The 12627-nt window shown below is 42.8% G+C and overlaps 1 protein-coding gene across 4 annotated transcripts in view; it reads left to right on the top strand.

Moving 5' to 3' along the window:
• Positions 1-12627, top strand: part of KDM4A (lysine demethylase 4A) — a 106391-nt gene that overhangs the window by 26010 nt on the left and 67754 nt on the right. For all 4 annotated transcript variants that reach the window (XM_029618738.1, XM_029618739.1, XM_029618743.1 and 1 more), the window contains exons 8-9: positions 4830-4967; positions 12006-12205. In XM_029618738.1, the coding sequence (XP_029474598.1) occupies positions 4830-4967; positions 12006-12205 (338 nt within the window). The remainder of the gene's footprint in view (positions 1-4829; positions 4968-12005; positions 12206-12627) is intronic.

The following is a 12627-nucleotide window of genomic DNA, read 5'->3' as shown; positions in this document are numbered from 1 at the left end:
CATGTGTGTCCTCTTCAGCGTCCTCTATCTCGTTGGAGCCCACAGTCTTGGGACTATTCAAGTCAGCTTCACCTGCCGATGGAGGTATGCTCTCACCTGCAGTGGTGGTTTAAAGGCAGATCATCTGAAGATGGCGGAGTAACGTTGGTGCTGGCATTCTACCACTCCCTTTCTCCTCTGGTTATGCCGCATTCGACTCGTAAGATGCGTTAAGGAAAGGGCTTCAGCTGCAGCTCTATCCGGCTTTCCTCAGAGTGGACCGAGGGCTGAGATTGTCTGAGGAATCGCTGGGAGGAGAGCGGATTCCCCCGCCGAACCCCACAACTGTGAGAGCCACACACACACACCCCCCCCCCCCCCCCGATGGGGCCATATTGCAGGCAGAAGAGGTCGGGCTCCCTCCTTTCTCAATTGAGATGGAAGGTTTGCCTGTGGCCTCCGGGGCATCTAAGCCTTCAGCAGGGAGCTGTGCTTGGAGACGGTGTAGTAGCTGCTGAGAGACTTCCTTCTCTGAACATGAACTAGAAACCTTTGGTTCCAGTACTTATATAGCATCTCATATAGACTCTAAAGTGATAAGGATTAAGTAAAATGGTTTCTTCACAACTTAATCCAATGGAAACTAAGCTTACAACTTTGAAAGTATTTAAGTTATAAGCTGAGAAATATTGTGATGAAAATAAGACTGAGGTTGAATCAATTAAAGTTTTGTAATCCTGTTAAGGAGAATTCCCAATTAGCCTTTAAAATAGAGAACTTGAAAAAAACGGAGAAATCGCAATTTAAGATTTATAAATTTTCCAAAGGACATGCTCAAAAGGTGTTTTTTGGAAGATCTCTGAACAGGCATTACCATCTATATCTAAAGCCTATTATGCTCCGAATTTCAGAAGAGAACCCTCCTTAACACCACAGCAAGATCCTCCATTAGATATGGATAATTTATCTGTAATCTTGGAGAAATCAGTTACAGAAGAAGCTACACCTGCTACCCTTGAACCTGATAGAGATTGTCTTGTGTCTTTTCTTCAGGCATAAGATTGGGTTCTTTCTGAATATTCATGGACGTCTATTTCCTGATGCTGCAAAACTAATCCTGAAACCAAGGGCTTTACAAGTGGGAGCGATGGTTTTCCTGAAGTTCCAAGTACAAAGAGGTCTCCTATGTTTTCTAGCAACCTGCTCAGTTATCGCTATTTCTGTCTCGACAACTTAAGGATCAGTCACTACAGCGCAAGAGTCCTTAAATTATAGCTCTCGTTCGTTACTCTGCTCTCTTGAATTTAATATTTTATACTGATACATTTTTCCTGACATTGTGTAATGATTCCTCCCTGATTGGGGACTTGATTTGAAGTTGGCACTTCTGTATAATTTCTGGTATTCTTTTCTGCTCAGTTTTTGTTTATGTATTACTTGTGCCTTTTCAGATTTTCTTTGCAAGAATTGTCTTGCTTATATTTGTGAAATTGAATAAATTATAAATTTTTAAAAAAAGGCGGATCATCAGAGGGGGTTTTCCTAAGCTCCCCTTAATGGCTGGTACTCACGACAGATGTGAGCCTCCAGGGTTGGAGCTGACAGTGCAAGGGCTCTGGAGTATTGGTTGGCATGCTTGTTGAGCAGTCTGAATAATGTCGGACAATGCAGCGACAGTGGCTTGCATCTGTTGGCAGAGAGCAACCAAGAGCTAGCGTGTATCGCAGGAAATAGCCCGGCTTATGGAATGGGCGGAAGTGCATCCTCAGGAGATCTCTCAGCCTCACACACTGCAGGAAAAACCAATGTAAGAGCAGAGTTTGGATCCGGGAGAATGGGAATTGTCAGACAAGGCATTTCAGCTGATGGTGGATTGCTAGGGCCTTCCATTTCTGGGCCTACTAGCGACTTCTCGCACTACAAAGGTTCCGCGTTTCTTTAGTCACAGGGGCGATGCAAAGTCTTTGGGAATCAATGCCCTTGTTCAGGAGTGGCCACAGGGTGAGCTGCTGTATGCTTCCCCCGCCCGTGGCCATGTTAGGCAGAGTGATCCAGAAGATCGAGGTCACAGGGGGATTGCCACCTTCCTACAAGCCAGAAAATTCTGCACTTCCTTAACATATGTGCGGGTTTGGCAAGTGCTTCGGGCTTGGTGAGAAGTTCGAGGGGTAGTTAATCGTTTTGTTAAGATCCCACTCGTTTTGGAATTTTTGCAGAAGGGATTGAGTGAAGGGTTGGCCCTTAATTCCTTAAAGGTACAGGTAGCAGCTCTTGCCTATTTCAGGGGTCAGGTGACTGGACCCTTGTCGGCTCATCCAGATGAAAGAAGTGAAACATCTGTGTTCTCCCTTGCAGTTACCACTGCCCTTGTGGAATCGTAATCTGGTTTTGGATTTTTTTGGCGGGTCCCATCTTTTGATCAATGCGTAATCTCTCCTTGCGGTTACTGATCTTGAAAGCTGTTTCTTGTGGTAATTTGTTCTGCGCGTCGAGTATCTGAGCTGCAGGCCATATCTTGTTGGGAGCTGCTCCTTAAGTGACTTGAGGGGGCAGGGGAGATACAGCTGCATTCTGTTCCTTCCTTTTTGCCAAAAGTGGTTTTGGATTTTCACTTGACTCAGTCCATTTCCCTGCCAGCTCTGGACAGGGAAGGAGATTTGGAGGAACATCGTCTGTTACGATCCTTAGATGTTAAGACATGACACATGAGGTATCTGGAGATTTCTGACCCTCTCAGGAAGACTGATCGCCTATTTGTCCTTCATGGGGGAGGTAAATAAGGCAACCTGCCCTCGTGGACTACAATAGCTCGCTGGATTAAGGAGGTAGTCTTGGCCGTGTATGTGGATGCTGAGCAGCCGTTGCCTACTCAGGTTAGGGCTCATTCGAGCTCAGGCAGCGTCATGGCAGAGCTTAGATTGTTGTTTCCTGTTGACATTTGCCAAGCTGTGTTGTGGTCCTTCCAGGTATTATCGTCTGGATGTGCAGGCCCAGGAGGACGCAGTTTTGACTGGACCGCATGCAGCCTCCTGGCCTGTTCAGAAGTAGCTTTGGTAGATCTCACTTGCTGTGAATCCATCTGTCTAAATGTTAAGAAATGAGAAATTACTATTTACCTGATAATTTCTTCCTCTTTAGTATAGACAGGTGGATACACCTTCCTGCGCATGGCTGCTGGCAGGTTGTGCTATTATCCTCCTGTGACTGTATGATCCAGGGGTTACTGATAAGTGTTAATCTGGGCCCTAGACTTTTGCCCAGAGTTGGCTTTTGCAGAGAATACTGGCGGGCTGTCACTGCAGGGGTATATATATATATATATATATATATATATACTGTGATGTCAACTTTGTCTCCATCTACTGGTAGAAGTGCATAACCCACTTGTTCTGGCTCCAGCTGTCTATACTAAAGGAAAGGAAATTATCAGGTAAGTAGTTTCTCATTCCTGCTGCACAGTTTATAAAATACTAGGATAAATCTCCATGCATCCATTTATATGCTCATATCAAGTATTGAAATAGTTTTGAAAGTTAGGCTGCTAGATTGTAAGCCCTCTGAGGACAGGAAATATTCCTGTACTTTAATTTAATCCAGTTTGAAGTGTCATAAAAGGCAGAACTTACATTTAAAAAAAAAAGCCTACTGAAGCCTGGAATCCCTGCACAGAGGGGAATGAGCCCTCTTCCTGCCACGTGCAGATGATGAATGAGGTGTCTGAAGGCCGTCCTTTGGAAATACCCTGCGGAAATGTAGCGAGGTTCCAGTGCACTTACACTTTGTCCTGTGTGAGCCCGACAGCAGTGCAGAGCTTCAATCTTACATAGGAACTTAGAAATGATGGCAGAAAAAGACCAATCGGCCCAGCAAGCTCCCACACTTATTTCCCCATACTTATGTTTCATCAACCACAAAGTTCAGAGCCCTTGTTGGTAATGGTTTGATTCAAATTTCCTGCCATTGATGCAGAGAGTAATGTTGGAGTTGCATCAAAGGTGAGCATAAGGCTTAATGGTTAAGGGTAGTAACTGTCACACCAAGCAAGTTACCCCGACTGCACAGATCAATGCCTTGTTGGATGTTGTCTGAATGTAAATCCTCTTTTCCACATTTCCCCCTGCCATTGAAGCAGAGAGCAAGTCTGTATATGCATTCAAAGTGATGTATCAGGTTTAATTGGTTTAGGGTAGTAACCGCCGTAATAAGCAGCTACCTAAGGTCATGAAAGGGAAAGATCTGCATTGCCAGGGCAGTACGTGCATTCCCTGATGGAAAATATTGTGTAGATAAGGAAAAGGTGTCTTCTCGCACTTTAACTCGTGCTGATCTGGCATGCCAGCAGTTATTTATATTCTGTTGCTTGCTGGACTGTCAGCAAGGTGTGTGTGGATCTATAAAGTGTTCTTGCAAGTCTCTTTCCTATTATATCCTCTGGAGTCAGGCCATATAAGTGTTGGAGAATGTGTGCAAACGGGACAGGCTTGTGACTGAATTGTGCACAAACATTTTGCTCCATGCTGACGTGACCAAATTATGCTCGATTGTTTCTTCTACTGTTTTTTTTTTGTAGTGGACAGACTAACATGCAAATTTACAGTAATGATGGATAATGAGCTTCTGCATATTGTAATGAGAAAGATCATGAATTGTACAGCTTAGGGAAGCTTTGGGCTTATTCAGGCTCCTAAGGGCAGATTCTTCTGAGTAACGTTGGACTCTCCTGAATAACAGTCAGCCCTGTACCCATTATACCAGGTCCAAGGCAAGAAAGCCGCATGCCCAGAGCTTAAATGCAGCTTGGGTTCTTTGCCATGCTCTTTGCCGACTGATTTCCCTTCTGCTGCCCTCAGGTCACGCAAGAAGCTGGACAGTTCATGATAACTTTCCCCTATGGTTATCATGCTGGTTTCAACCACGGCTTTAACTGTGCAGAGTCCACCAATTTTGCCACGCTGCGCTGGATTGAATATGGCAAACAGTCTGTGCTGGTAGGTTACTTTTTAGTTTTCTACTCCTACCTAGAAATACTTATTCTCAACTGCTGTTAATGTTTTGTGTCTTCTGAGGGGTTGTTAATGACATTGAGGAAAACTTTCAAAGATTTTATGCAAGTAAATTAGTTTACTCATGAAAATCAGCCTTTGCAAGTGCACAGTACAGGTGCTTCTAGTTGCACAGAAAAGGGTAGGTGAGAGCATGACCTCTGACCTTGCTATAAGGCAGGTGCAGAGTCCGTGGGTACTGTTGGTACTTGGTCTGAATTGCCCTCCCCTCAGTAAGGCATTTTCTGAAGTCGCTGCAGATGCAATGTGCTGCAGATACAATGCCCCTGGTGTTGTGAGTCATTGAAAATAACACTTAAAGCCACTAGCTGTAGAGCAGTTTTATTAAAATGCTATAAAATAATATAAACCTTATACATTAAATATGGTACTTTATGGAGAGGCAGAGTGCCACGTAAGACATTAGCATAACCTCCCTCTCTAATGATTTTACTGATAATGCAGCATTATATAGAATTTCAGTTGTATATTTCCAAGCCCTAAACTAGGTTACATAATTGTCAAAACTTCTATGATTGGCTTTCTATTATAAACAAATCTGAATGACTGTATGTTAATTTGCTTTAATTCTCAAAGTTAATCCTCGTCTCATGTGTAACTTTGTGCTTGTTCTAAGAATATTTTCCATAATCTTAGATGGAATATAAATTAACCTCATATTAGTTCAAAATGTTCTGTAGCCTTGTATTTCAGCATCTTTCATCTAACGTTTGGAGTCTTTTGTCTAGGAAAAAAAGTGCAAGGCTGAGACTATAATATTGCTAGTAATTACAAAACTGCTTATGATCAAAACCCCCGGAGTTCAGGAATAAGGACTTCATATGTGACATGTCAAAAAGTGTTTCACGGAGACTGCGGCCCATGAGCACCCATGTCACCTGAGTACTTCTTTATGAGCAGCCCCGCATTTTGAAAGGGAATTTACAAAATGTGTGATTGTGAGATGTGTTATTGGGGTGAAGGGTTAGGCTATGTCCGTATGATAGTGTATATGTGAGTCAGATAATGGATTGATTTCATTGACATGTCTGCATTCTGCTGATTGAATATTTGTACTTTTTTAATAGTTTTGTGTAATATAAATGTATTGTGTACAGGGAAGAAGTGCAATATAATATAATAAATATTTTGAACCCAGCTACATTAACTGCACTAACCACATCCTCTGGCAACAAATTCCAGATCTTTATTGTGCGTTGAACGAAATAATTTTCTCCAATTAGTCTTAAATGTGCTACTTGCTAACTTCATGGAGTGCCCCCAGTCTATTATTCAAAAGTGTAAATAACCGAGTCACATCTACCCGTTCTAGACCTCTCATGATTTTAAACATCTCTATCATATCCCCCCTCAGCCGTCTCTTCTCCAAGCTGAAAAGTCCTAACCTCTTTAGTCTTTCCTCATAGGGGAGCTGTTCCATCCCCTTTATCATTTTGGTTGCCCTTCTCTGTACCTTCTCCATCGCAATTATATCTTTTTTGAAATGCGGTGACCAGAATTTTACACAGTATTCAAGGTGTGGTCTCACCATGGAGCGATATAGAGGCATTATGACATTTTCCGTTTTATTAACCATTCCCCTTCCTAATAATTCCTAACATTCTGTTTGCTTTTTTGACTGCCGCAGCACACTGTGCTGACTATTTTAAAGTATTATCCACTATGACTCCTAGATCTTTTTCCTGGGTGGTAGCTCCTAATGTGGAACCTAACATCGTGTAACTACAGCATGGGTTATTTTTCCCTAAATGCAACACCTTGCACTTGTCCACATTAAATTTCATCTGCCATTTGGATGCCCAATCTTCCAGTCTTGCAAGGTCCTCCTGTAATGTATCACAGTCTGCTTGTGATTTAACTACTCAATTTTGTATCATCCGCGAATTTGATAACCACACATCATTCATACCACATAAAAACTATACCCCATAAAATTCACAATTATATATCAATGCTCACTCTTTCTATTAAACACTTGATATAATAACTCGATCCTGTCTAATTCGGTGTTTCCATTCCTCTGCTCCAACGATGTTCACCCCCTTCGTTCCAGTGTTATTCACCCCAACAAGGTGAATGTTCCCATTCACAGTCGAGCACCTAAAACATGTGTGTGTGTGTGTATATATGTATGTATATATATGGAACATATGTTTTAGGTGCTGAATTGTGAATGGGAACATCCCTTTCTAATTATAGAGGTGGTTAAAGATTACCTCTGAGGAAGTCCTAGTAGGGTGAAACAAGGCACCTTGTTGGGGTGAATAACGATGGAGCAGAGGATTGGAAACACTGAATTAGACAGGATCGAGTTATATCAAGTGTTTAATAGAGTGAACATTGATATATAATTGTGTAATTTATGGGGTATAGTTTTTATGTGGTGTGAATGATGTGTGATTGTGAGATGTGTTATTGGGGTGAAGGGTTAGGATATGTCCGTATAATATATATGTGAGTCAGATAATGGATTGATTTCATTGACATGTCCGCATTCTGCTTGATTGAATATTTGTACTTTTTTGATAGTTTTGTGTAATATAAATGTATTGTGTACAGGGAAGAAGTGCAATATAATAATAAATATTTGTGAAATAGATTTCTACTGTGTCTATATGAATTCAATATAGATTGTACTGTGTATAATGAATGTTATAACATAAGAGCCAGATGGTTTACATGTTTGCTGATTCCCATGAGTGATGTGTTATAACAATTGGGGATCTGGTATATTCTCTCGTAGTTTTCTGCCAAACGAATTACAGGCCACCTTTCAAGCCACACATCTTCCAGGTCTGTCGAACAATCTTGCAGAGGTACCTCAGCAGGGTTTTCAGTCCCGTCCCCCAAGTTATCTCTTTGCTAAGCAACCACAGGCAGTCTATTTGAGTTGTGGGACCCACCAGCAGTAGACTTGTTCACGTCGTAACAGAACAGCAAGCTGGAGAAATTCTGCTAGACTGTACTCCCTTTTTCACCAATCCCTTTGATCACCCGGATGATCCAGAAACTAATCTAAATCCAGGCTCAGCTAATACTCATTGCACCAGCATAGTCCAGGCAGATGTGGTATCCGTATCTTGTACAGCTGTCCAGCAGGCATCCCAATCCTATAGGACAGAACTGGCATTGCTAACTCAGCAATGGCACTTTATTCCATCCCAACCTTCAATTCCTCTGTCAGCTTGGAGGTTTGAACAGTCATTGCGGGTCATTCCTTACTCAGGGAGATTGAGGACATAATAGTCTCAGCCAGGAAACAGTCTACAAGGAGGGCCTATGGTTCACCATGTAGTGCCGTTGGAAGGCCTTAAATCCATTCTCTTGTGAGCCTAGCATTTGCTCATCTATTTATGCTCTTTTTACAGTTGAGCCTTGCCATGTCCTCTTGAGGGTGCACCTCCATGCCATAGCAGCTTATGTCGTTATCAATAATAAGCCCATCTCCACAATATTCTTCATCCTGCACAATATGGATTTCGTAAAGATCGAAGTACCGAAAAACTCCTACTTGCTATAACGGATACCATCCTCAAAGGCATGGACCACAGCCAATCATACATACTTGCCCTTCTCGATATTTCAGCCGCCTTTGATACAGTGAACCATCAAATCCTAATATCACGCTTAGCAGAGATAGGAATCTCAAACACAGCCCTAGCCTGGTTCTCCTCATACCTCGACCACCGAAAGTACTTAGTCAAGCTTGATAATATTGAATCCGCTCACATTCCCCTTACACAAGGCGTACCCCAAGGCTCCTCTCTATCGTCCACCCTTTTCAATATATACTTACTCCCACTATGCCACCTCCTCTCTAAACTTGGACTAAAATTCTTCTTATATGCAGACGACGTTCAAATACTCATTCCCATCCAGAAATCCATCAATGAAACCCTTCAGTACTGGGAATCTTGTCTGACATCCATCAACTCCCTCCTCTCCAATCTACACCTAGCACTCAACGCCTCTAAAACTGAAATCCTTATCCTAGCAAATCAACCAATCGATTCAATCCATCAAATGATTCAAAACGCCTCACTAGCTCACACACTACCCCCCAGTGTCAGAGATCTAGGAGTCTCCCTAGACAATCAACTAAGCTACAAATCCCACATTAAATCACTACTAAGAGGGGGCTTCTATAAACTCCAAATCCTCAAACTGAAGCCCCTCCTCCACGCCCACGACTTCCGTACTGTGATGCAAACCACTATACTAACCAAACTCGACTACTGCAACTCCCTCCTCTTAGGCCTACCAGCATCTACCATTAAACCCCTCCAAATCCTCCAAAACACCATGGCAAGAATCCTCACAAACACCAGAAAAACAGACCATATCACTCCCATACTCCAGGACCTCCATTGGCTCCCCATCGCCTTCCATTCCCAGTACAAAACACTCACCATCCTCCATAACACTCTATACAATAACAACTCACCCTGGCTTGAAAATATGCCACAATTCCGCCAAGCTAATCGCCCCACGAGAAACTCCCTTGCTGGCACTCTCCAAATCCCCTCACTTAAAATTGGGCACCTTACCACTACCAGAGATAGAGCCTTCTCTATTGCGGGCCCCACACTTTGGAATTCCCTCCCCGTCCACCTCCGCCTAGAACCATCCCTGAGCCACTTCAAAAAAGGAATCAAAACATGGCTCTTTAGACAGGCATACCCCAACTCCTCTCAATCCTAATTTTGTCCTACGAACCACCTCAGCTCACACTCAGCCTTCATACCACCCCCTCCTGTTTCCTTCCCTTGCATTCCTAGCCCCCCTTTACCCCTCCCTCTCACCCCCTAGCAACCCCTCCCTCAAAGTACCCGTGCCTTACTGTACCCCTCTTCACTCTACCCCACCCGCCCCTCTCCCCCTGCTCCCTCCCTCCTTTCTCCCCCCCACTAGCTTTTAACTATACATATGTGCACTTGCCTCCTCTTACTGTAAATAAGCCCTCATATGCTAATTCCTCAAGTGTACATGCCTCGCCTAATTTGTTTATAAGTTCTTTTGCATATTTAACCCTAACTTGAATGCAAAAAGTTGTAATTCTGCTGTTGACTCTCTTCCTTTGTATTTTGCATATTACCCAGTTAGCCCCTCCCTTGTTCATTGTAATTTCCCTTCTCAGTTACTTGTAAACCGACATGATGTGTCCTACGAATGCCGGTATAAAAAAAGTGTTAAATAAAATAAAAATAAATAAAATAAATGTCAAAGTTCATAAAGATTTTATGGCAGATGACACCTCCTGACCAGAAGCCTCCGAATCCATGGGACCTTCCCAGCTCTTGAGAAAGCCATTGGAAACCATGTCACTCAAATTCTTAACCTAAAGTTCTGTTTCTGGTAGTGATAAGTCTGAACTCTCAGCGTTGGTTCACTACTCTCCTTCCATACACACCTGAAGTTTCTATCTAAGGTAGTCTCGGCCTTTCACATTAATCAATCCATTGTATTGCCAACCTTTTTTTCAAGGCTGCATGCACATGCGGGAGAGAAGACTGTCATACCCTGGATTGTAAGCAGACTTTAGTTTACTACAAAGAGGACTCTGCTGCATTGTGAAACTTCCCACCTTTGTTTCCTATGACCATCGTCGAGTGTTCTTTAACTGGATAGCGGACTGTATTTCTCATTGCCACAATCTCGCAGGACTTTAAATTGTGAACTCTGTGAAAGCTGAGGCCTCTTCTATTGCCCATCTGTTAAGTTCCTCTCAGACATATGCAATATTGCTACCAGGTCATTAGTACCAGGTTTGTGGAATGAGTTACCAGCATTCTTGAGAGCGGAGAGTGAGCTGTAGAAATTTCGTAACTCCTTGAAAACCTGGCTTATGTCAACTGGTGGTAGGGTAGCAGTATGATATTGTGATTTGGGTAAGATGCTCTGATTATGGCCATTGTAATGAGGGTGTTTGAAACTGATTTTTATTCTACATTGCTTTGGGCAGTTTTTATCTATAAAGTAATTAGGAAATGACAGTAAATTTGGGCAAGCACGTTTGCAAAGTCTTTATTTATTTAATTTTTTTTTAATATATATATATATATATACAGACATTCATCCAGGATATCACATCGGTTTACAGTGTAACACAAACAAACGCCAGGCATGGCGCTTTACATTGAACAAATAAAACAAGTTAACAAATGAATACATGAGGGTGTGAATAATAAGGGGAAATTTGCATTAAATAATCAACGAGGTTTGTAAATATATACATATGTACAAAAGGAAGACACTAAGAGATAAGCAATTTAGGAGTGCTAGGAGGAGAGGGGGGAGTGGCGAGCAGAGGGAAGGGAACGAGGTGAGGGGGGAGAAAAAGTGTATGAGGTGAGGGGGGCTTGAGTTTTTTCTAGTAATATCCCATTGTAATCCTTAGCTTGGGACTTCCCACTTGTCGGCCTGCTTATCGACAGAAAAAGCAAGTTTGCTTATTGTAAATGGCGTTTTCCATAGATAGTAGTATGAATTAGCCCGGAGAGTCGACTGCACATCTATTAGCTTGTTACTGTTTGAGGAAGCTCAGGGGGCAACTCCTGCACATGCTCGATAGAGCTAAAGCTCTGCTAGCTAGGAGCGATGGGGCCGTTTGATGCCATCTTCTGACGTTACCCACTTGTCATGAATGATTCTTCTGCTTTCTATGGAAAACACAGTTTGTGGTAAGCAAACTTGCTTTCCCTTTTACTCGCTCTCCATTCCTGCTTGGCTATGACGTGCTGGGAGGGGTGTGTATTTAAGGATTTTGTTTATCAATTAAAAGAATTCAGTGTATTTGAAAGCAAGAATGCAGATTTTTGCCTCAGATCAAGGCTCTCTTTAAGTCGACAAACGGTAATCCTTGTAATACAGGTGGAATGTGCACACAGAATAGATCTGCTGGAGGTGCTCAGGCGTTGTCTTCTTGTCTTGAATTGATTGCCTCTGGTTTTTACTTGTCTGCAGTGCTCCTGTAGAAAGGATATGGTGAAGATATCAATGGATGTCTTTGTGCGGAAGTTCCAGCCAGAGCGCTACAAGCTTTGGAAAGCAGGGAAGGACAATCAAGTGATTGATCACACCATTCCCACACCAGAGGCTGCCGAATTCCACCAGGAAGAGCACAGGATGGAGGAGACGGACTCCATAGATCCTGCAGAGAAGAGGTAATGTCTTTCAGCAGAGCTGGTTACTGTGACAAGTGGCCCTGTCGCCTGACAGTACAGGGCCTCTCCAGTGCCGTTGGGCTGGTCCCTGGAAATAGTGGGTAACTTTTAAAGTCCATAAACTTTCCAGTTGTGGAGTCTCCCTGTGACAATCTCTCAGCTGAAATGCTCCTTACCCTTATCCCTGGTGTAAGGGATTGATATGAAGGAAACATGGATCTTGCTACTGAATCTAAACACTGGCATCAGAAAACTGTACTGCAATGTCCTCAGTCTGCGGTCTTATGCCCACTGTGAGCTCTTGACTGTATCTGACCACACTACAACCTCAATCACTTGGCATCAGTACATGCTACTATGTCCAATATATATAGTGCTATGAGAATACATAAAATCAGTAAACATCCTATAAAGGAAACACC

Source organism: Rhinatrema bivittatum, chromosome 10 (assembly GCF_901001135.1).
Source record: "Rhinatrema bivittatum chromosome 10, aRhiBiv1.1, whole genome shotgun sequence".
NCBI lineage: Eukaryota > Metazoa > Chordata > Amphibia > Gymnophiona > Rhinatrematidae > Rhinatrema > Rhinatrema bivittatum.
Note: the sequence above shows the minus strand (reverse complement) of the source record. Positions and strands in the feature narration are given on the sequence as shown.